Genomic DNA, 25,787 nt, shown 5'->3' with positions numbered 1-25,787 from the left:
TGCTACAATGGTTCAGGTTCCTAGTTTAAAGAAAAAACAATTGTAGCTTCAAATGATTCATTTAAAGAATCCCATCCAAAAATCATGAAATAATTCAGTACCCGTAAGAAAATATCAAAAGATATATTTTTCAATTCAAATATACAATAATAGAGAAGATGCTCGTTGTGTTACACAAACATATGTCAATAACAAAGGACATACTAAAGTGTAAACAAAAATAATAATGGCAACAAAGGAAAAATTATATACAATAACAGGTTGGTAGGATCACAAACCATGAAACGCTTAATGCTTCCTCTTATTTTTTTCCAAGGAAGGCGTAGACGGCGTTTCAACCATATTCAATCATCAGGTCATCAACAGGACAGAACATATAAAGAGCAATCATCAATTGTTCAGGCAAAGCTGGTTCAATCTTAGGCAACAAGCAAGCGCAAATCTTGCACTGTGATTCATTCAAGATATAATTTGTGCGAGGCCAAAAGAGATTTGACGTAGCTGGAGGACTGTTGAAATCTTAAATGATGTGATGCCTCCTGGATCCAGTCCATATAATTTAAATTACTCAAGTCAAAATCCACTCCTCTTGTCAATGCATTCCGAATTACGCCATCAGAAATTATGATACCTTCAGACAGTTAATGGGGCACAAGTGCCAGACAAAAAGGTAACTGTTTGCTAAGTCCATCCAAATACTTTTCAATAACACAAAATATAATTTGATTTTAACCCTTTATTGTCTAAGTGCTATAGAGAATGTGGAGTTTGAGGGCCTTCTGGGTTTGGCGTAGTCCCCAATTTTAAATACACTAGTTTTCTACTTGTAAATTAAAAAAAGCTCTAGTCAGACTGTGTTTAATTTATTGAGTATAATTATTATTATTATACTGTAGCACCGTCCCAACCTTTGTGCCATGCTTTGGAATAGTGCTTGGTCACTGGACTTGCTACCCTTGGACAGCAAAATTTCCAAAAGAAGGGCCTTGTTTTTGCAGTTGTGATGCAACAGTACTTGTTGCCCTGTACGCCAGTGGTCAACAACAGCACTCAACACATACCAGACGGCCACAGAAGCCACTGTACACTCCGCACAGAAACCACTGGCTGCCCTACAAGCCAGATAAAAGGTCTCAAAAGATGGACACATAATTGTAAAGAATGAGTTACATTAAAGAAGAAAATTTTTTTTTAAGTTACCTGGTGTTTTCTAGTTGTCCAGTGCGGGCGGCGGACGCTGTGCAAATAGTGTTCAAATCTTTAGCTATTTCCTTGGAAGGCCAGTATTTGGCTGCAAGAACCTCTGTGCTTTCTGCTAAATGTTTCGCATCACCTGAAGTAGCAAGCAAGAAACACTGCAGTCATCAGAAATGTAAACTAGTAAGAAAAACGTAGTGCTTACACCTTACACTAGAAAGCATGCACATTAACTTTACAAATGCAATACTCTTCGTTTTTAGGAACATTTCATCTACAATTCTTGGCATGTAAATGAAAAACAAAACATACGAAGATGGATTGCAAGTGTGTTACAACTGGTTGCAAAGTTAGGAACAATTCAATCTTACAAACAATTTTATAAACCTGACCTGGCCTGTGCTGTTTGGCATATGTTTTGTCTATTTATTTATTTATAAAGTTTTATATAGCGTGAACACGATCCAGAGGGATATCAGAGTTTATGTATCTGAGATTATATCCTAGAATAACCGCACAAATTGAAATGCGTTTAACTCTTGAAATGATACATGTCATGAGATGGAGAATAATAATGCAGGTACATATGTGAGATTGGCAGATTGGAACTGTGCGTTAATGTTGGCACAGAAGCCAAGATGGAACGTTAATGTACATTTGAAACTTGCAAGTTTCCTAAATGCTAGTAACTATTTCGATTTGCTTAGAACTTCTGTATGGTGCAGTTACAGAGATCACAAACATTTACAGCACAATACAGTGAAAACCTGCCAAAAGTTTTTTGTTAGAGGCAATTTTTAAGATGTTTATGGAAAAGCAGTAATTTGGTTAGTTCTGGGTGGTATGGTCTTCCGCAGTGACGGACCACGTACCACGAATCAACAGCCTCCATAGGATGCCAAGAGGACCTTTACAGTGTGTTTGAGAAATAGAGACGCGTAGGTCGGTGAGCTGTCTATTTATTTATGTTGTTTGTAAGGTACACCGGGGCATTGTCAGCGAGATACATGTTCACCACACAGAGTCCTACATACAACCCTAGACAGGAAGCCAGTGGAGAATCTTTCTGGTTGCAGTGGTAGATTACCAGGAGTACTGTTTAGTTGAGTGAAACCCTCAGCAGTGTGGAAAATTAGTGCGTTTTGGTGAACATTATCTGCGCCATCTTGCCTCTTCCCCTGATGCCACACTTTTGTTGCGCGCGTCCGCCATTTTAAGATGCCCCGATCAGAACCAACCCTTTTGCATGCCGCTGGCCCCTGACATAGCCCTTTGCCTTCGCTAAGCCTGCCCGCTGACCACCCCCCTGCTTGCACCTGCCTGGAGTCATAAACCCCTCTTCGGCGCTGCTCTGCCCCCGGCCCTCATCCTGTTCCCAGCGCGACACCTCCCTGCTTTCCTTTCATGATCTCCGGCCCTTAGATGCAAACCCCCTTTTTCCCCGTGTGCCCGTTTTTTCCTCCCCGTTCCCAAGCCGACACCCAGCTCTGCCGATACCACCCTCGCCCCTCCCCGTACAATAGAAAGCTTCCCCCATCAAAGAAATCCCCGGGTTGATCAAAGCCCCCGCCCCATGAGATCCAATCAGACTCCCCTCATCCCGTGAATCGGCGGATTATCCAGCTGCGCGATGCTCACCACCTGTTGTGATTAGGGTGGGGATTTCAACTGTAAATGTGTGTGGGAACGGGCCCCAAAGGGGGATTCCGGGTATGTCTTTCCGTATATCAAAGCTTTGTCACATATTTGTAAACTGCAATAAAAACCATAAAACACTGTATATAAGGGGCCAGGCCTCAAATGTACGTTAGAGCACCTCTGAACGATACCTTCTGTCCGTTTCGTTGTGTTCTCCTCCGGAGAGAATAAAAAACCTTGTTTCCTGCTTTCCAGTCTCCAGCGCCTGCCTCTTCATTGATTTAAATAACTAGAGGGTCACAGAGGCAATACCGCCGGGCAAATATCGATTGTCCCCGACCCGATTGAAACTGTTTTTACAATTGGCGTCCCAAGCGTGGGGCCCATCAGCGACTCGTGGATCCAGTGGGAGAGGTCCCGACGACAGAGTGAACGACTGCAACGATCGGGAGAGCTCTTGCCCAATAGACCCTCGTCTGGCAGCCGATCATCCGAACTTCACTAGTTCCGAACAGACCTCTCTCGAGTGATCTACGGTCCTGACTGGGAACCATCAGGAGTGCCGTGAGAAATACGAGAAAAAGAGGACGATCGGGCGCTGGATTCGGAAGACAAGAAACTGTCCACATGGTCCGGGTAAGGTCGTGTTGCCACGACAAATTGCGAAAGAATTTGTCTTGATTGATTGTCAAAAAATACTAGTATTGCCTTGTTTATTTTTATTTAGAGATTCACTGTCTGCAAACGGAGAAGCAACAGGCTCTCTCTCCCTTTGCAAGCAGTGGAGGATAAGTAGGGTAGCAGCCGTGCTTGTTCTTTTTCTCCCCCACTCAATAATTGCTTGAAACTGAACTGTTGTTCACAAACTATTGTTTCCTGGAGATTCTCTGTCTGCAAGCAGGGAAGAGACCATCCTTTTTGCAGATAGTGAAAAGGGTAGGTGACGCAGATCTTTGCGGTCCTACTCATTCTCCCCATTGTTATTTTGTTGGTCTATTGGTTTTTTTGGGATCCATGAGGTATTCACTGCCTGCAAACAACGTAGAATAGAAATATTCTGTCTAGTCTTTGCACCTAGTGATAAGATAGGCAGTGCTGACTTTTTAGTCCCTCGTTACGAGCCGTCATGTCTGTCTTCTCCCCATTGATAAATAGCCTGTTTAGCCCGGACCGGGTGTTAGAGGTGGACCATATGGCTCCACTAGAAGGCACCCCATATAAGGACATGTTCATAAACTATGGGTTAGTTACCATAGCTTATAATAAATTATGGCACAGGTATACCGAAGATAGCCAAGACAAACAGTGGCCACTGGCAGGATCCTTCGACCTTGATAAAATAGAAACGTTAGAAATAGCCCTTCGAAATAATAAGACAACGCCAATTATGCTCGACAGTCTCGGTATGTGGCGCAGAGAGGCTATGCAACGACAGAGAAAAGACGAGGATAAACCAAGTAGGGAAATATACCGACAGGACAACCCCAGGACACCGCTACCCACAACTTACCCCCCGACACTATACCAAGGACGACCAGACTTAGGGTCAGACCAATGCGCTTTTTGTAGGTATGTCGGACACTGGAAAGCCCAATGCCCGACTCTACTGAGCGTGAGTAGGAGCAGAGGACCGACAGGAACGACAGACCGACAGTACGAGAAAAGGCGCGAGACAGAGAAGAACCCGACTTACATAGACAGGCCAGACAGAACCACCACGTTTGATTATGCCCGATGGCACAGATTTCGCCAGGAAAATCTCAGCGGCATGATCAAGTTCTCCTAGGTCGGGCAATGTCAAGACGGGAACCCTGCCTCGTTTAAAAACTTACAGACGGAAAGAGATAATTATGACCGATAACTGTTTTTATATTTGTCTTGGGTCTTTGTATGTCGTACTTGTACTGTCCCCCGTCTGAGTTCGTGTGTATGTAATGTACAAATCTGCGTCATCCCTTTTACACGTGTTTCCGTGTTACTCGACCCCTGTTAGCAGAAACTTAGCATAAAAGCAACCTGGAAAGAAAGAAATGATAAAACAAAATCCGTAGAACATTAATAAACTTGAACTTTTAATTTAACACAACAAACAAGGAATAATAACGATAAACTGTAGAAAATGAAAGTCAAACGGAACATTCGCCCCCCCCCATTCTGGAACCTTCCAAAATAGGGTAGGGTTACGGCTACGCCCAACCAACGGCAACCCATATAAGGCGAGCCCCGCCGCCAACTCTTGGTCAGGAAATCTTAACGTATGGGGGAGCCGGAGGAGAGGCGGGAGCCCGCAGCCTGGGCATTTGCAGGTAGTCCCGCCACATGTCTCTTTGGCCGGCCGCAACGGGCCTGGAAAGACTAAGGTAGTCCCGCCACATGTCAAGAGGAGAACGAGGCACCTCTTCCTTTTCTCTTCCGTCACGGCCGCAGCAGTCCTGGACGGCGGGATGTCCTGCACGTACCTCCACAACAATTTGTCCAAGTTGGGCTGGGAGGGAGAGGCGACACGGACGAGCCTCTCCCACCTCCACCGGTAGGAGGTTTCCCAGCCCCCAGCCCGGCGCCGAACACCCCCAGTCAGGCGATGGTGCCCATACTTCCACAGCACCGGACACACCATGGTGGCACCCCAGTACTTGCGCAGCACCGAACACACAATGGTGGCACCGCAGTATTTGCGCAGCACCGAACGTACAATGGTGACGCTTGGGGAACATCGGATGTGGAGAGGCCTTCATGCAGGGCGATGAAAAGGAGCGGCATGGAGTGCACCGGGAGAAGGAGACGATGTGAACGAGTCTCCCTCGCCCCCCCAGGTGGGGGCATCACAGCTGCACCCCAGCTGAACGTCCCGCTCTCACAAAACAGGGACCTCTTCCCTTCACTCCAAAGGGTCTCTTCCATTCTTGCAAACTCGACGAGAGTGGCCCCTGTAGGGCCTCAAAATGGCGTCTGGATCCGCTGGAAGGCGGGCCCCGGCCACTAGAGTAACTTTGGCCAGCCATACAACTCGAACATTTGTCCCATGGAGCACGAGCCCCCATCTCCGACAGCATCTCCGCAGCCTTGAAGATCATGCAAAGGTCCCCGGCGGAGCCTTCGGCCTTAGCAGGTTTCCGGTAAGGGACGGCTGCTTCGATCGCCAACGAAACAAACATGACATTGCCACACCTTCTGTTAGCGTGAATTCTAGAACTGCCGAAAAGGACTCTGGTCCAAACTGCCAGTAATGGAAACATTTCCCCCTGATGCTGCTTCCGGACTGTGCCGGCCCCGCCCAAAATGGCGCTGGTATCAATCGGAACTTACGAACACCTCGTGGTGTTCCTTCGCACTAATATAAACTTGATGTTCTGAGATTTTTGTGATCCTTTGTACACTTGGCTAGAAAAGACAAGGAGAGCTCACTCGACGAACTGTATGAAAAGACCCCCGTTACAAACGTTGATTACAAATATACAATGTATTATATTTTTATAACTGATGTAGACCTCATTTACGATACATGCGTACGGTATGTATATAGGAAATCTGAATTACAACCGTTATGATTATGTTTCTAAATTATGAAAATATATGCCCCCGAACCCCCAGCCAATTAATAGACGTTTTAGTCTCTTACAAATGAATGAGTAAAACTTTCCGATGTTTTTACTGTTGCAAACGACACCCCCCACTGTACGCACTTTAGCCATTGCCACGACCGACCAAATACGGCCACACCCTCCTAATCCATATGCTGAAATGAATTTGCAAATTAAAGTCTTTTAAACTATGGACGGGTATTGCATGTTTTATTTTAAAACAATATGGGATGGGTAGGAAAGTTCTTTTTCTGTGCACCCTACTCTGCTCTCTCTTTAAGGTTAAAAGAAGATGGTTGCCCGGCCTTGGAGGACGGATCGGATCGACAACCCGACGCTCCGCATTAAAAGTACGCGACTGACTCATGAACCCTCGCGTAGAGGAAGAACGTGACTTCCAAGGATGGGTAAAACGAATGGTGTAAATGAGGGAATGTAAAAGGAGGGTGAAATGAAATAATGTAAATATTGTAAAGTACAACGTTCCGAAGTAGCAGGGACCCAAGAACCGAAGAACTTTAGAACGCCACGGCGTCGAAAGAGGTTTAAGGACCCCGATAGTAAGATATATCCTTTGACTAGATACCTCGCACTAGGCACCTCTGGTTTCCTTTTTATGTTTCCCCGCACACGCCCTACATGAACACACTACCCCCCGACTCCGAAAACCATATCTCCGGGGACCCTGCCCCAAGGAGAAAAAGACGAGTAAGAGGTAAGTAAAGGACTTATGAATCCATGTATTTGAATGCGCGCGAATGCTGTCTCCCCCCCCCCCCTCTTTTCCTCCCTCTGCAGGTTACGTCAGAAATTACAGCCGAGGTGTGGCGAAGATCTGAGACCTTGCCATGTCCAAATACACGAAACGGACTAGCGCCGCAGGGTAGTGCCCAAGCACGCCTGCAAACTACTCACGTATCGAACAAGCCCGAAAAATTAGCACAACCTGATAAAAAAAAAAAAAATGACCACCCTTAAACCAGACCGGAAGAATGAACCCATGTCACGTATGATGCGAAACTGTGAGGGAGTGTGTGTGTGTGTGTGTGACTGAAACATTGACCCAACTGGTCAAAGGACCGAGAATGCGAGAAAGTGCGACAAAATGGTACCTCCTTTTTTTCTTCTTTCCTTTTCCCAAAGCACGTCCCCTCTACCCTGTCTAATGCTCAAACTGCATGATTACAAGATTCTAACGTGGACTCGTGAATACCCTTTACTGTGTAATTCACTAAATAGCCTTTCTTGAATGCACTGCCGCCCTCTCCGTTGCACGTGCACTATTTAGCCTGCCGTTGCACTCTCTCTCTCTCTCTCTCTCTCTCTCTCTCTCTCTCTCTCTCTCTCTCTCTCCCTTTTTTGCACTACCACTCTCCCGAGTGGTTAGCCCCGAAATTGGCAGATCGCCACCCCTAGCACACCACCTAATTGGCTTCAAATACCGTCAGTATTTGCACAAACATTTGTCTTTAATGCAATCACCCTGAGGCCGCGTCATTACCTCTCCTTTTCCGCTAGAAGTCAATAAACCCAGGTTGGGCCGTAAGGGAAAGGACAGGTAAGACAACAGAGGTTCCCTAATCTGGCCCGAAATAAGGGAACTACATGTCAACGGCTCCTATAGTATAAAACAAGGACCTCAGAATACGCGACCCTCCCCTCCCCGAATCGTCGCAATACCGAAACCAGAAAAACGATCACCCCCGTTGCCTCCCCTGTCTATGTCCCTGGTTGTCTCCCATAAAACCCCTGTCCCTCCTAGTTAAGTAACCGGGCTGTAAAAGGTTACGTAGGACCCAGAATGATGTTTTACAAGGTTAACAGACTAGACCAAGGTAAAGAAATCATCAAAATGAACCCCGCAGTAGTTGAAAAACAGGATGCACCGATAAAAAGGAAATGTTTAGCCATGTTCGTCTCTCAGCAAAATACCTGTGTAGTACCATGTTGACGACTCACTGTACCCTTTTGTAAATGTGAAACTCTAGAGAACGGCATATCTTTGCCAGATTTGTCCCCCGAAGGTGGGTTACCATCAGACGAACCGTCATGCCTGTAATAAATGATTCTGAAGGAAAGTCATAGTAAATCCAGCAGGTCCGCCACCGGTCATTCATATGCCAGTTGTGAACGTTAAAAATGACGGACATTTTCATTCTTTGCCTGGAGCTGGGAGAGAAATAGACTTTTTTGATTATCTTCATCCGAAAATTTTCTAAAAAAACTGTCTTTTCAAACTTGTTTAAGGGTACTGCTGTTGGAGGAGAGAAGGACCGGATGTGGGAGCACGAGGCCCGACTGCAGACTAAGGGACACCTGCGACATTAGCCAAGGCGAGACCACGACTGAAAAGAGCTGCAGGACGAGGCACTGTTTCCGACAGCGTGAAAAGAAAGGGTCGACCTGATGCCCCTGCTCGACGTCCAGTGCCTGTCGACAAGTCCCCGCTCTCCGAATTCCGTCACACGCCCGCCTATTTGAAGTCTCTCGTTCCCCTAGTTTGTTCCTAATTTGGCCTTGCTCCATCCCCTTTTTCCTCTGACCTACCCTATGAACTGTCTTGAACGCTCTTCTTCCATCGGAACTTTCTGACAATCACCTCAAAGGACACAGGGCGAAAAGGACCTTTCCGACCAGAAACGCGAGGAAAGGGTCGTGCCCTGCAACGCAGAACCTAGAACAGAGCCGGACTTGTAGCTCCACCGCCGGTGCTCAACAGCGCCAACGAAAGACCACAAAGAACAATGAGAACTCGTAAACTTCGAACATTTGACATCCTCAAACCACAGTTTTTTTCCTACGCCTCATTTCTCTCCCAGCCACCATTGTATTGATCCTGCTCCAATCCGAATCCGAAATATGTATTAACCTGCCAGTTTATGTTATGATATGTGCTTGCTGCTCGCCGTTTTTTTGTATTTCATTCCTATGACTTTCCTGCTGAACAAATTTATCAAAGTTCATCAAATAGGTGCACCTCCTAAAAACTAGAAACCTCAAAATGTATTGTTTACAACTCTTTATCTTGGGTTTCCTACCGTTTTCTCTCTCATGCTCACCACCATAGACCCGAGTAGAAAATGAACCAACAAGATGTCTTGAATATGTTAAAGGAGGGACTGTGGAAAATTAGTGCGTTTTGGTGAACATTATCTGCGCCATCTTGCCTCTTCCCCTGATGCCACACTTTTGTTGCGCGCGTCCGCCATTTTAAGATGCCCCGATCAGAACCAACCCTTTTGCATGCCGCTGGCCCCTGACATAGCCCTTTGCCTTCGCTAAGCCTGCCCGCTGACCACCCCCCTGCTTGCACCTGCCTGGAGTCATAAACCCCTCTTCGGCGCTGCTCTGCCCCCGGCCCTCATCCTGTTCCCAGCGCGACACCTCCCTGCTTTCCTTTCATGATCTCCGGCCCTTAGATGCAAACCCCCTTTTTCCCCGTGTGCCCGTTTTTTCCTCCCCGTTCCCAAGCCGACACCCAGCTCTGCCGATACCACCCTCGCCCCTCCCCGTACAATAGAAAGCTTCCCCCATCAAAGAAATCCCCGGGTTGATCAAAGCCCCCGCCCCATGAGATCCAATCAGACTCCCCTCATCCCGTGAATCGGCGGATTATCCAGCTGCGCGATGCTCACCACCTGTTGTGATTAGGGTGGGGATTTCAACTGTAAATGTGTGTGGGAACGGGCCCCAAAGGGGGATTCCGGGTATGTCTTTCCGTATATCAAAGCTTTGTCACATATTTGTAAACTGCAATAAAAACCATAAAACACTGTATATAAGGGGCCAGGCCTCAAATGTACGTTAGAGCACCTCTGAACGATACCTTCTGTCCGTTTCGTTGTGTTCTCCTCCGCAGAGAATAAAAAACCTTGTTTCCTGCTTTCCAGTCTCCAGCGCCTGCCTCTTCATTGATTTAAATAACTAGAGGGTCACAGAGGCAATACCGCCGGGCAAATATCGATTGTCCCCGACCCGATTGAAACTGTTTTTACAGCAGCTGTGGTGAAACCTGGGTGCCGCTCATGTCCAGATATGTACATATCACTATCAGTTAATACCAGATACAGTTGATAGGTGCTCTTTCAAAGCCTCTGGACTGCCACAAGTGGTAACTAATAATCCCAACAACAAAGTAGGAAGGCACTCATGTGGTATTCTGTAACAAAATCAAACCCAATTTAATTGGCAAGTAATGCAGCCTGAACCTCCAGTTGTGCACTCACTCAATCCATTTCAGGCTGTGCCCAGTCTCTAAAACGCACGCGCTTCCCTGAATTTCGTCCGACTACAGTCTCTCAACACCGAAACACCTTCTGATCTTTTGCCACAATCTGTCTCAGTAGTCCCAGATTCTCCTACAAGACTCATCCCTACAAAATGATCATCGCCCTTAACTTTTTTCTCCGCATGCAATGACTTTTTTTTATCCAAATCACTCCTGTTGTAAATAGGTCTTGTAAAACTATCTCTGCCTCCAATGACTCTGATGAAGACAACGAGGCAGGTTTATAATCTTAATGATAATGTATCTCTGTTTTCTCTATCTGACACTGAATACTTTGCTCCTATATGCCTCTGCCTCCCCCGTAGGATGCCTGCGTATGCTTTTCATGAACTTACTCAGTCGGATTTTATACGTTTTGCACTTTGCACCGCGCGTTGTAACATCATACATCCTTGCCTACTATATCCTGCCCACAAGTTTTATCAGACGCTGCCCTTCTTGCTCCTTCCTTGCTCAAGAAGTAGAGCTGGCTGGTCACTAAATGCACTTGGACTTCCTTGTTGACGTGCACGCTGACTCTGCTCTTTTTATCTCCACTTTGAGAAGTCCGAATCTTGATGCTGCTTTATTTTAATTATGTATTTATATGTTGCAGTTTTATGTTGAATGAGCCAACCCCAGGGGTGTAAAGTACAAAACGTATAAAGTATGACTGAGTAAGGGCTGTATGATGTTTCAATGCAATCATTTAGATCGCGGTACATTACATCGCTGTTTTTACAACGCAAGTCGTTACAACGACTTGTGCTGTCGGGCGCTGGACTTAGGAATAGTATGATTTACTATTCCAACTCCAGCCTACGGACAGTAGGGAAGGTGTTCAATAGTAAATCATACTATTCCTTAGTCTAGAGCGCCCTCCAGTGCAAGTCGTGGTAACGACTTGCGTTGTAAAAACAGCTATGTAAATGTATTGCGGTGTAACAACCGTGTTGTTAAGGTCGTTTCCCCTGCAGATGGATAAGGGAGTTACCAATAAAGTAACCTCAGTTATGAATAAGCTCTTTGGAAGAAGATAGTTTTACAGTTCCTAGAAAAGGCAGCCTGCCTCTTTCCTGTCTTCCCTCCAGGAAACGTTGCTAAAGAGGACGATCCCTGAGGAAGCGAAGCAATGTCTGCCCTCATGGATGTCTTTTTTATTACGAGCAATTAGCATAAAATGTTGTGTGATCTCAAGGCCTGCTTGTGGCACAGTGTACACTCCTTCTGCAGAGGGGATTCCCTTTTCAAGGCTTCATTGTATCCTACACATACTTTTGCACCAGAATTCAGCATACCTCTAGCAAGCGTGCAGCGAGGGCTGTTTGATAACTCTGGTGGGGTCTGGATATATTTGCTGTATTAGGGTGCTATACAAATCTGCTTCTTCTGATCTAATCTGTGTCCTCTGTTTATTTTTGTGACCGGGTAACCATTGCACTTAAGAAATATAATTAACATAACATAACATTTTGTAAGCACAATGTATGCAGTCGAGTCGAGTATTAGTGAGCCTGAATTTAATGCTTCCAGAATATTTGCAGAGGTAAGCAGGGTTGTTACCGAGAGATGACAAAGGTCGGATGAATAAAATGATCGGAGTGAAGTGATAGTGCGCTCTGGTAAATTGTAATTTTGAGAGAAACGTGGGGAAAGTCTTGTAGCTAGTGCTTGAACTAGACACATAGTCTGCTTCACTCTTGAACTTACGCAGTCAGAGTAGGGCTTCCAAGGCTGGACATAAATTGTCCCTCTTCTCAGCTTTCAAGGCTGGACCTTTATTGTCCCTCTTCTCAGCTTTCAAGGCTGGATATATATTGTCCCTCTTCTCAGCTTTCATGGCTGGATATATATTGTCCCTCTTCTCAGCTTTCAAGGCTGGATATATATTGTCCCTCTTCTCAGCTTTCATGGCTGGATATATATTGTCCCTCTTCTCAGCTTTCAAGGCTGGATATATATTGTCCCTCTTCTCAGCTTTCAAGGCTGGATATATATTGTCCCTCTTCTCAGCTTTCAAGGTTGGATATATATTGTCCCTTTTCTCAGCTTTCAAGGCTGTACATATATTGTCCCTTTTCTCAGCTTTCAAGGCTGGACATTTATTGGCCCTCTTCTCAGCTCTCAAGGCTGGATATATATTGTCCCTCCTCTCAGCTTTCAAGGCTGGATATATATTGTCACTCTTCTCAGCTTTCAAGGCTGGATGTATATTGTCCCTCTTCTCAGCTTTCAAGGTTGGATATATATTGTCCCTTTTCTCAGCTTTCAAGGCTGGACATTTATTGTCCCTCTTCTCAGCTTTCAAAGCTGGATATATATCGTCCTTCTTCTCAGATTTCAAGGTTGGACATACACGGTCCCTCTTCTCAGCTTTGAAGGCTGGATATATATTGTCCCTCTTCTCAGCTTTGAAGTCTGGATATATATTGTCCCTCTTCTCAGCTTTGAAGTCTGGATATATATTGTCCCTTTTGCCGGCTTTCAAGGTTTGATATATACCGTCCCTCTTCTCTCTGTTTATGCAATAGTTCTACAGAGAGAGCCAGACAAGATTGAGCCTCCAAACTAAATTCTAAGGAAGCCTCAAGTAGACAGCTTTCAACTAATCCAGCCTAGAAGACAAAAAGGTATTAATGAGCAGAGACTCTAAGGATAGAGTAGCAAAGACTGAAGAGGTATGTTAAGCACCTGCAGATGCAAACAACAGGAACTAATTGCAGCCTTCACCTGCCGAGTTAACTTTAGTTCAGGGTCAAACTTGATGCCAAGATTTTCCCAACTGGACTAGACTAATAGGAGATCACAGCAAAACAAACCCTGCAGGAATTCCATTGCTGGACACAAGACATCTCTAGAACCGATGGTAGTAATGAGCCATGCAGCCGTGGTTGTAGATGGCCCAATGTATCTGGAGTTACAACAACTGAAATATGACTGCGGGGGACAAAACAAAGGTGCTTATTTGGGGCAGCGAATGTGGAACGAAGATTCTTGTTGCTCTCATCCTACATGAAAATCCTAGCTACTTTTGCATCTGGGACAAAATCCTCGCAATTGTAATGGACACCAAAAGAAGAAGAAATCAGCCTATATAGCAAGTTGGTCCCTCTAATCTAAGCCAAAATTATATAGCTCTTAATGAAGGTTTTTTTTTATTTCTATATAGCCAGCAGTGTATTTTGTTTTATGTTAAACACACAGATTTCTAAATGTGATCTTAAGAATCCCACAGAGCGTCTGCAATCCTTGTAATCTTTCCAGTGAAACTCTAGAATCAGGGTCAGAAACTCAGCGGACTAGGCTTAGGGCACAGCAGTCGGAGCACCAGCCGACCTCAGGGGGGGATAATCAGAGAACGAGCTAACCTAAGTGTCGAACATTCAGAGACCCAACCAACCTTACGGCGTGGAATTCAGAGAACCATTCGACCTCTGGGCTAGTACTTCAGACAACCAACCCAGCTTTGGGCCAGGCATTCACAGAACCAGCTGAGCATTGGGCCAGACAGTCAGAGAACCAACAACCTCTGGGCCAGGAATTCAGAGAAACAACCTTCAGTAGCAGTGCTCACCCAGGGGAACAGCCATCATTCCAGACAAGAGCCACAGACCCATGGGGATATTTGACACGATAAATAATACGGCTGCTAACCACCAAAGCTCTTTGGGAAATAGGAGAGTTTTCAACTGCTCTTTTTTCTGCACATGAACCCATGGACATGCACATTTTGACAGCTTGTCCTGTTGTAAGCCTACTTTTTTCTGTAGATAAGGAATTTAGGTGCAAACAACTCAATCCTACTGAACAGACTTCTTCTGGAGCACCATAGGAGAATTCTGAATATTACCAGCAACAAAGTAAAAAGCAAAACCACTAAGATAGATTCTGTGACTCGTGGGGATAGAAAAAGATAAGCGATGGGGAGAAGAACTCTGCGAGGAGTATACCCGCCGAAGAGTAAAGTGCACTGTGTTATAGGCAGAGGGCCCTCAACTAATATTTCTTTTAACTTGGCAGCCCCTGAAGGGTTTTCAGAGGATTGGAAACTGATCAATGACTATTGAGGAGGAGAAGCAAAGCTAACTTTAGAAAACATCTAGTTAGACATTGCTAATTGTTTTAAACTGGTAATTACTAAATGCTACATCTGATGCGTTGCAAAAAACTGAGAATGTAATAATTAGCCATTTTTAATTTCGCAGTGTTTGAACACAAAGAATCAAAAAGAAAAACCCAGAAATAAAAAAGGCACCTTCAGTGATCAGTGTCCACGCAGAGGTCATGCCAACATTCCGGTTCGGATGTAGGTTGTACTGGCTGCATTTATCAGCCAGGTTGGAAACGACATCCTTTCGCTGACGTAGGTAACGCTGTGCTATCCGTAAGGAAAATTTCTCTGGTTCTGAAAACCTCCTTTCAAGCTCTTCTGCGGTGACAAGATGTTGGATCTGTCCTTTGTGGGACAGGTTTATATCAAACATGGAGTACACCGAACCAAACACTAAAACAAAAAAGAGGTTATGACACAGCGATATTGATAAAATGTGAAATGAGAGATGCAGAAATACAAACACCTTTGACAGCTTAACAAAGAGGTCACAAACACAATTCAAATATGGCTAAAGTGGCTGAAAAGAAACAAGTTACCAACCTGTAAAAAAGATTCTGTTGGAGTCAATTGTAGATTCCGATGTGTCATCTTAAGTCAGCAAGTATTCAAAAAAATTTTCTAATGCAGTCTGATACCCTCAACCCTCCAATTTAAGCCACAGAGTTGTTGAGCTGTGTCTGCGCTGTGGGTATTCTAGTGTGGTGTAAGGTGGACAGCCGTGTGCTCTAGTGTAAGAGCCATGATTTGGACAATGTTCATATGCTTACAAAATGTCCTGCTATCACAGATATATATGAGGGGGTCTTTGATTCACCTACCATATAGCACACAGATTTGCAGAGACATCGGTCAGTAGTATCTTACTTGGTTTGGAAATTACACTTTTGATCCCAAAGCAAGTCTCAGCCTTCTTTCTTGACTGCACAGCTTTTGGCCAACAGTTACCTGCACGCAGTTGGCTAGAACAGGAACCACCACCAGCGTCTCCGTAGCCTCAATAAATGTACACATGCTTCTTACTCAAAGGATGGATATACAGGGCTCATAACACGCATTCCTTCTTTTGAAGAAATGTTTAATTATGTGGAAAATTAGTTGGGGATCCAATATGTATTGTGCCTAAGAATTTCAGAAATCACAGTACATTTGACTGATCGTACCATATTCTAGCAATGCAGCACCAAACTCAACACGTGAAGTCTTCTGTCTCCCTTTGAATCCGGCAGAAAGTAGGCATCTCTCTACCTTAAGGGAGACGGAAGCAAGGTTCAACCACCTCTCCCATATGAGCACAAGCCAACAACATATATGCCCAGTTCGGCTGTAGTATGCAAGCGAGCAAGCACAACAAACCTACTTGGAACTAACTGAGATCAACAATATCTTTTCTTTTTGGTTTTCTTTCATTTACTGCACCACCTACGTAGTGTGTAGTCCTGACAACAAGTAAATAAAGAAGTAACACAAATACTATGTTAAAATTTAAAAAAATGAAGTTAATCTGGAGAGCATATAACAAGCAACTGCCAGTTCTAATGGAGTTTAAAGGTATTTAAAAAAATATTGTTTAGAATTTCATTTGGCACTTCCAAGGCACAAGAATTTAAACATGACATTAGTTTAGAGAACAGTGGAAGATCATTAGGTGTTTCTCTTGCCTTAATAGTATGGATAGTATGACTTCATAGAGTTTTAATAAATAAAGTGAAGCCCTATATAAACTAGCGGTGTCAAATAAGTATGCAATTGTCTGCTATATGAAGTCTTCAAAGACAACGCAACCTCAATATGGATCAAAGACTATTATAGAGTTTGTGTTTATGTGGCATGTGGTTTTGTGATATAATGAAAGTGTAACACAGGCCATTGTACGTTCCTTCCTTTTTGTTTATATTTTTGATTGTTAAGAGGTTCACAAATTGGTTATGTTGCAGCCATGAAGAAGTGGGGGCATTCCTGCGAACCCCGTGCTGGCTGTTAACGTCGGATTGGTATTGTGGACCTCAAATCTAGGCCTTCATATCAAATACAGAAAAAAAAACTATGTGTAAACAGATAATTCAAATAAAGCACTATGAAATTGGATGTATTTTATGCCAAATTTATAAACTAAACAAGAAAAAATTGCTTTTTTTGATATGCATATATGGGCTTTCATATGATGTGCGCATAAATATGAAAAATATTTTTGGAAATTGGTACATAAAGGTCAATTAATCAATCAGTATTTATACAGCGCAGCATATCACCCCTGCGGGTATCCAGGTGCTGTGGTTTTGCTGGTCTCAGTCAAACAGCCAGGTATTGAGTCCCTTTCTGATGTCCCCTAGATAGGGCGACGTTCCCAGATGGAGAGATAGGTAGTTTGAGTACTTGACGGTGAGTTAAGAGAAGGAAAGACCTCCACTGCCGCTTCGGCAGCTGCAGAGAGTGTGGGCGAGGGAGGTGGATTGCAGGTGTCTACAGACAATTCAGGCGGTAGTTAATGTAGGCTGGTCCCTGATAGTGGAGTACCTTGTAGGCGTTTGTCAACATCTTGAACTGGCATCTCTTCTGAACGGGGGCAGGTGGAGGGCCCTGAGGTGGGAGTTGTGCAAGTCCATCTGGGGAGGTCGAGGACGAGCCTTGCCACTGTGTTCTGTATGGTCTGGAGTCTCTTGAGGAATTGGTTGTGATTTCAGCATAGAGTGAGTTTCTGTTGTCTAGCCGACTGGTGACGAGGGCCTGAGTGATGATTTTTTTGCTGTTGACGTGGATCCATCTTTAGATTTTCCTGAGCATACAACGGGTATGGAAGCACGAAGAAGCGACTGTATTGACCTGGCACTTTACGGTGAGTTTGGTGTCCGGGAAGATGCCAAGGTTACAGGTCAAAGTTCGAGGGGGCACCTGGTGTCGCCCCATTAAGGTGTTCATTTCAAAGATCAGCATTTCTGTTTTGTCGGTGTTGAGTTTCAGGCAGTTGGTCCTCATCCAGTTGGCGAAATTCATCATGTCGATGTAGAAGTTTGTCTTGGTGATGGTGGGGTTTTCTGTTAGAGGAAGGATGAGTTGATGAGGGTTTGATGTTGAGGCCATGGGTTCGGATGATGTCTGCCAGGGGTGTCATGTACGTGTTGAAAAGGGTGGGGCTGAGGAATGAACCCAGAGGTATGTCGCAGATGATGTTCTTCACTCCGAGGAGTAGGGTGGTAAGAGAATTCTTTGGGTACGTCTGTGAGGATGTAAGATTTCTATATGTTTATTAAATTGTTCATATAATACCCCCAAAACATACAATGAACTATGGCCTAATGTATGTCAGTGTCATCTTCTAGTATTTTGGGTGGGAACTGCAGGGCCATTAATGCTGATCAAAATCCCCTGATATCTGTATATTGAGTTTGTATCAATTAGGCACTGCACTTTTTGTGATATTATATATTGGTCAAATAATCTTGCTATTTTTATTGAGACTGGTATGCCAATTACATTTTCTTTCGAAAGTGGTCAAATTGTTCAATGCGCCAAAAAACTAAAAGATTTGGCATTCAGGCTAGGTAAAAACAACATGTCTAATAAACGGGACAAAGAAGAAATGTGATATCTTGGTTGAGGTCCATTTGAATTTCCCAAATGATGTCAAAGATACAAAAAGCAGTATGTTCCTAAAAGATTAGAATATGCATTAGGTTGTGTTTGCATGTAGGCTAAACAATTGGACAAAACAGTCGAAAATATTCCAACGACTATTGTTACCTCAGATACTTCTAGTGTTGATTCTCTGAGCTCAAGTTTTGAAGAACGTAATAAAGGTGGCGAGAGAACTACATAATTTTTAGAGTAGCAAAGGAGGATGAGACTAGCACAAACAGCTCTGAACAGAGAGCTCAGTGTAACACAGGATCAGTTACACCGAGGAGAAAAAGAAAAGGTTAAAGTGTAGGGGTCAAGAAATTATCAAAGATGAGCGCAGAACAGCAATAGGTTATCTGATTACTGATCTGTTGGATAGATGGTTATCAAATGCTGGGATTCAATGTTTAAAGGTCTCTCATATGCTCAGATGAGAGTCACTTTGAAATAATTGATCCTAAAAAAGACCTATAAAAATTCACTGGAAATCTGAAGTTGAAATACATTATTTTCAATTATTCTGAAGAAGAAATTAAAGATTGCCATAACCCTAATGAAATTACGCTTAAGGACCGGCAAGATATCCAACTTTTGATGACTTTACAAACCAATGAGGTCCATGACATTGATGGTGTAATCAAAAATACGGAGATGGAAAAAGTGATTTGTTTTACTAGTAAATTGTCCAATAAATCTTGTTTTATACCAGCCATGAAGGAATAACATGTAATGGAAGTCTTGTATAAATTGGTGTCAAGTCTTTAAACAAGTTAAGAAAAACAGTCTTAAGAACAAAATAACCAATAGTGAGATGCACTTCAAAGTCTTCTTAACCCCTTCCGTGCGGAGCACATTCCCCCGCTGTGCTGGGGGGGAGGAGGGGCGCGCGCAGCGCTCCGGTGCCCATGACGAGTTCAGCTCGTCATGAGTCATGGTGGTCGTGTGCTCATGACGAGCTGAGCTCGTCATGACCACACCCGTTCCTGTAGAACGCTCGCACAGCAGGGGAATTTGCCCCGCCTGGGAGCGTTCTAACGGTCATGACGAGCTCAGCTCGTCATGAGCACACGAGCACAGTGGCTCATGACGAGCTGAGCTCATCATGAGAATCCAAGAAGTTAACGAAAGAACAATTATAATACACAACGCTGACAAAGGAGAAAATGTCAGTATCAACTCTGACTCCTATGACCGTGAAGCCATAAGACAGCTTACAGTAGCGAAAGATTACGAGAAAGTACGAGTTATAGGAACCAAAGAAATTGGGGTCTCTTACTTAGAAAATGGGTGAAATATGGTATATTGGATCAGCAAGAGTAAAGATATTTAGAAGTAAAAAGTTCTGTGACACCATTATATACTTTCTTCCTAAGATTCATAAATGTGTAGTCCATTGTGCAGGCTGATCATCTCTAGAATTGGGTCATACTCTGAGAAGATATCAGAATGCATTAACCAGTTTTTAGCACCTATGGTCAGACAGTTACCATCATGCATTAGAGATTCTGAAGTTCTTCAGAAAAAAAGTAATATCCCATGGCAGAACATTTAAAGGTTGGTAAAAATGGATGTCTAGACTCTCTGTAGAATCACAGAACATGACCATGGTATACAGGCCATAAATATATAAGATATTTATATAATGTAAACCAGACAGCCGTATCCAGCATGTGAACATGATTGTTCTATACAAAATCAATTTGTTCTATCAAAAATGGGGTATAAAATGGGAGCCAGATTTGCTCCCTCATATGCCAAACTCTTTATGGGGTCGTTTGAGATGGAGAATGCCTGTAATGAAAATCTGTACAAAGGCTTAGTATATTAAATTTTTCTAGGATATATTTATTGACAGTGTCTTACTGATGTAAATATATGTTACTATATGTAATTATCAATTGTTGTAGAACATTCAGGTTAATATACAGCTGACAATGCAATACTGCAGAACAAAAACCGGTTTGCTTGATTTAGAACGTTATACGAGTGGAAAAAGTTATGCAACAGCAGTCAGCAGCACTTATTTTTCAGGATATCTACATACCCAGATGAATATTATTCCCGATAGGGAGTTATTACTATGCTAATCCTAGTGTCCTCTCAGATCTACAACTAAAATCCAATTTAGAGCAGGTACTTTACCCACAACAACCCCAGAGACAGACGTCTGATAGGGCAAAAGCAGGGTCCTTCAGCATTCTGTTATATATGAACCCAGCAGACCTGTCACGCAGGATTTGACACTCAAGAATGATTAAATGTTCATGGAAGAGGGAAGGAGGTGACGCAAGGCTACTTTCAGATGACCACTGAGTCAGTAAATAGTGCAGACCCATTATGGGAGGACTGTAAGATAGTGGTAAGAGGGGTCTAAATAACCAAACAGTCTGGGGTACTGAGATCTCTTCACACACATTTGCAGAGATTGGAGAGGGATCTTTCAGAATTAGATTCTCATAATATGTCAACATAGATCAGGAAGTGTTAGCAAACTTATATCTTAAACTCCAGGAATAGAGGGAGATAGCGTACCGAGAATTTCACTTTTTGGGAAATACACCACCACCAGAATATATGGTCAAATAAGTAAAACTGTAACAGGGATTTATACAAAAGTTAGCAGCCTTTTAACACCAAGCTGGAAACGCCTAATAACGATATTGAGTACTTGTGGAGGACAGCAGATGAAAATTGCTTGTGGACCAATGAAAAAAGGAAAACAACCGTCAACTGGTCTTGCCTTTATAATGTCAGTGCCAAGCTACTGACTTTGCCAGTGCTTCTTTGGAAAGCATCGTTTTAAAAAACCCCTGAAAAAAGCATTTTAATTTCTGCAGGAAAAGAAAACACGCCTTAAAGTGCCTTGAAACTCAACATTTAATTAACTTTTCCACTCGCTATGTGCGCCATTGTTTACTCGTCACATACTTTTCATGAAGAAAACTGAACAGAATCTAAAAAGAATAGGGAAGTGTCACAATTTAAAGAAAAACACTTGCTGCTGCATAATTTACTTCCCCAGGACTCAGAACTAAAACAAAGGCTTCAGCATGGCCTCCAGGACAAGAGAGATTTCCTTTTCAGTCAGGGTAAGTCCACTTCAGCCTCAAACAGCTGAGTTAAGTGCAGCCGCCCACCCAACCTCCTGCACCATAAGTACCGCCTTTCATGCCAAGCCCATGTGGAACACTAGAGATAAAACAAAAAGAACCTGTAGTCTGTTCTTTTGTCAACCCCTGTAAAAATATATCTGTTGCTGTGCTTTAAAGAACAAGCCAAGAAGGGTGAGGTGCAAGGGGGTGAGGATATGAGGGGGAAGCAGAACAGAGGAAGAAAGCAAGAAACCATATGCACTACCAAGGAATGGAAAAATAAAGAAGGAACTCTCTGATTTGAGCCACAGAAGAATACAAGTCATCCAGTCAAGATGATGGTAAAGAAGCTATGCTCCAGGGGAGGGACAAAAAAAAGAAGAGGAAGAAAAGCCGACAAAAACAAAGCAAGGAAACGAGATTTAGAAGAAAGCCAACCAATGATAAGAAATTGTGTGACCCGAAGCCAGCTTCAAGTGTATTGTACTATACACAATAGGTCAATGGCAACAGACAGCTAAAAGCTGCATGTAGGCGAGACCTAACGAGGGCGCCCTCACTCCCTGAAGCCATGTAGAACATGTGCAATAGTTCTGGCTGACAGCTTCCACAGCTGAGCAAGTTCACACTTCAGTTGATACCCAAGAACATACGTCTCTATACTGCAGTATATGACTGTTCTCTTTATTGTGCCACCATTGCACCCATGTTTGTGGGGCCATATTATTATTGCTTTACATAGACTATTTAAACCACACAATTCATCGCTTTGGAAATATCTGCTGAACCATGCTTCAATTCTAGAGAACATTTACCACAACATGAAAACAACATGCTAACTTAAGAGAATCATTATCACCATCTTTGATAGAAGCCTCACAACACGCAGTTAATAGAAGTACTTTGATGTTACAAAACTGTATAATTGGTTAGATAAAATTCAAGGTTCTCTACCGATCCCCAAATTTGCTATGAATTCAGAACAAACCTCAAAGCAACATAACTTTATATTTAACAGAGTCAAAGAAAAAATATACTGAATAATATTTTGTTACCAAAATGTGGATAGTTGTTTTTTTCTGATAAAAAGGGAGTTAATGTTAATGGTAACTAACCTCCACTAACTACTCCTTGGTCTGCGGCCCATGATTCTGCAGAGAGAAAGAGCAATTATGAGGTTATCAAACACAGAAAGATCAGACACAAATAAAGGCAGACGACTGGTACAACTTAGGTTACATTCTAAGTATATGCAAGCAATGGCAAGTGTACAGACGTGTAATGGCATGGATACATATAGTTAATCATCCTGCTCTTCTCCAGTATAAAAGTGAGTCTCCATGCACCCTCCGTGACAAGTACCTCTTCTACCTCTAGACATTAAGATTAAATAATCTTCCAGTGATTGGCCTATGGACACCCAGTAGGTGAGTATAATCTTGTTAACTTCCCACAACATTTATCAGCTATGGAAGCAAGCATACTCTGAAAGATTGCAAGAGCGTGGCCCACGTAACACAGCACGCGTGTTATATTTAGAATGTTCTACGCAAACAGATCTAGCCTCCTGGACTGCCACTTAAAACTGCTTCTGATGGGAAGTAAACGTAGATGGACTGATCTATGTTACAGTCAAGGACACCCCTAAACACTCCGTCTCGGAGGTCACAGAGCCTTAGTGGAGTGACCTAAAACCAGAAGTAGAGTCCCTATTTGCAACAAAAGCTGGGGAGCCACCCATGCTCATCCTAGGGGTGTCAGAGGAGACTGCCTTTGTTTGTTTGTAAAGAATGAGACACAGAATGCCCCTGATGAAATTAGGATGCTGTACAATCTGGCTAGGCTCTCACTGCCCTCTCAAAATCAAACCTATGATGCCCTTCACTCATAGGAGGAGAGGGAGTAAAGTACAAAGACCGAGGAGACCGAGATCCTGATTTAAATGGACGTCATATGAAGTCTGGAGAAGAATTGAGCAACAGAGCCTGCCAGAACCTTTGCGTATATCCCAGGACGAACATCTAGAATGGCAGAACAGGAGTAGGTACCCCCAGCGGGACAATGTATACTCACATCACCTGAGCTGGTATGGCAGGCGGGACATCGAAGACTGAGATCACTCGAGCGTGTATCCTAGAAGGGACTGACCTCCCTGAAGGGGATATCCAGATGGAATAGATGAGACATGCAGGAATTGTGCAGTTATTCTATAGGTACGGCAGCTCAGGCAGAATCTGATAGTCATCTCTGTCCTTCATAGGTACAGTGTGGACGGATAGCATCCGGGCAAGTATCCCACAAGGTACACAACTCAGGACTAGCAACACCGGCTCAGTGGGCCAGGAGGGATCATCCGCACTAACTAGGGTATCCATGGAAGGACAGTTTAGACACACAGAAAATGGGGATATTCCAACAGGAACAACCATGACTGGCAGCTCCTGAGTAGGTAACCCCATGAGGGACAAATTGCAATTGCAGCATCTGAGCTGGTATGCAAGGTGGGACATTGAAGATGGACAGCGCCTGAATGCGAATCCTAGGAGGACACAGAACCAGCAACATTGAGGGGTGTTTCATACAGGACAGCTGAGCCATGCTGGAACTGAGCCTGTATGAGGGAGATAGAACTGACAGCATTATAGCAGGTATGTTAATAGATATTCGAAAGGCAATCAAACAAATGTTTACACAGTAAATTACAAAAGGGATCAATAAAAGTATAACAAATCAGTCCTCTGTGTGTATTCTTTTATTCATGTCCTTCTTCACAAGGGAGCAGAATGCATGCAGCCAACGTGTTTTGCCAATACAAGGCTTCTTCAGGGCGCAAAAGAGTGGGTGAGCTGCGATCGTCAAACACAGTTTCCAGCGTTTCAGAAAGCAGATTGAACATATAAAAATGTCTGGAATGCAGGATGAAATCACCATGAACAATATATAGTTCAAGTGTCCAAAATTATCCAAAATTGTATGTCAACATTGATTGCTGTTTGCAGTTCACGTCACAGAAAAACTTTAAAATGTCCATAATCATCAGACGTTACCGACATGTAGCTCGAGTGTCATGCAGTGGTCACTTGAGTCAGGAAACGAGTATCTAGGGTGTGTTCTGTAGAATGTGTTGCAAGCCAACAGTCTAGTTTGGCTTGCAGCTAGTGAAAGAGGATAGCAGGTATCCCAGAAGGGGCAGGTAGCATTTAAGTGAGCAACAGAGCTGCTCCGCGAAGAACAGACAGAACTGGCGGCACCTGAACATTTACACTGAAGGACAGGCAGAACTGACAGCATCTAGGCATTTATTTTTTCTACAGGGACACACAGGGGTGAGAACACCGGATTGGATATCCTGGAATGAACAATGGGCAAAGGAAGGAACTGAATGGATTTTCCATGGTGGACAGATGGGGCATTAGCATGTACCCGAGGTGAAGTGACTGATATAAGTACCACTTGAGTAAATATCCCAAGAAGCCTGACAGCAGGACAGACGTCATTGTAACAAGCACCCCCGGAGAGACAACTGCCGCAGGTATCTCCTGAGAGGGTATACCAAGAGGAGCAGACAGAATTGACAGAACTAGAGAAGGTACACTTCAGTGTTTCCTTCTAAGTGTCATCTGTCTAGAGAGGTAATGGAGTGAAATCACAGCTCATCTTCATCTCACAGAGATCTATGAAACATTACAGAAGTGGGACTGTACAAATGATCTTTCCATCAAGGCAATGGACAGGAGAACATCTACCTTCCAGAGAACCGTACATGACAGGCATGACTGACACTGCTGTAGCAGGTTTCCCAGGACCGCATTATAGAGGATAACCACTGATGGGCTCAGTCAAGACTGAGACAACCTTCTGGCTCAGCCATTCCAATGCAGCTTTGTCATTTGTGTGGGAAGTGCACTTCACTGTCCACCAGGCGGTTACATCCACGCTGAGTGATTAGCAGGGGATCATCAGAGGAAAATGTTGTGCTTATTGCTTAGTGAGGCAGCATATTTCAGGAGGGTGTGCTCAATACGAGGATGGATGACCTCCCAGCCTAGACCACGCTTGTGTTTTCATCTGTAGTGGTGCTCTGTGACTTGCAAAGAGTGTGGGGCAGGAAGGGTGCCAGAGACAGTCGGATTATGGAGTTCTGCTTCAGATAAAATATGTCAAACATGGGCTTCTTCCTCGTGTGTCTAGTCAGCACCATGTGTTAGAAAAGAGAGTCATGGTCTAGCCTTATAACCGCCCTTTCCAAGAAGGTGGTCTTTCCTGAGGTTTCTGCCTGGGGT

At 43.8% G+C, this 25,787-nt stretch overlaps 1 protein-coding gene across 4 annotated transcripts in view; it reads right to left on the bottom strand.

Moving 5' to 3' along the window:
• LOC144752214 (uncharacterized) overlaps positions 1–25,787 on the bottom strand; it is a 65,393-nt gene that overhangs the window by 17,814 nt on the left and 21,792 nt on the right. For all 4 annotated transcript variants that reach the window (XM_078640179.1, XM_078640178.1, XM_078640180.1 and 1 more), the window contains 3 exons: positions 22,620–22,655; positions 14,939–15,187; positions 1,201–1,333 (listed from right to left, as the gene is read on the bottom strand). In XM_078640179.1, coding sequence (XP_078496305.1) covers positions 1,201–1,333; positions 14,939–15,187; positions 22,620–22,655 — 418 coding nt within the window. The remainder of the gene's footprint in view (positions 1–1,200; positions 1,334–14,938; positions 15,188–22,619; positions 22,656–25,787) is intronic.

Source organism: Lissotriton helveticus, chromosome 4_2 (assembly GCF_964261635.1).
Source record: "Lissotriton helveticus chromosome 4_2, aLisHel1.1, whole genome shotgun sequence".
Taxonomy (NCBI): Eukaryota; Metazoa; Chordata; class Amphibia; order Caudata; family Salamandridae; genus Lissotriton; species Lissotriton helveticus.
Note: the sequence above shows the minus strand (reverse complement) of the source record. Positions and strands in the feature narration are given on the sequence as shown.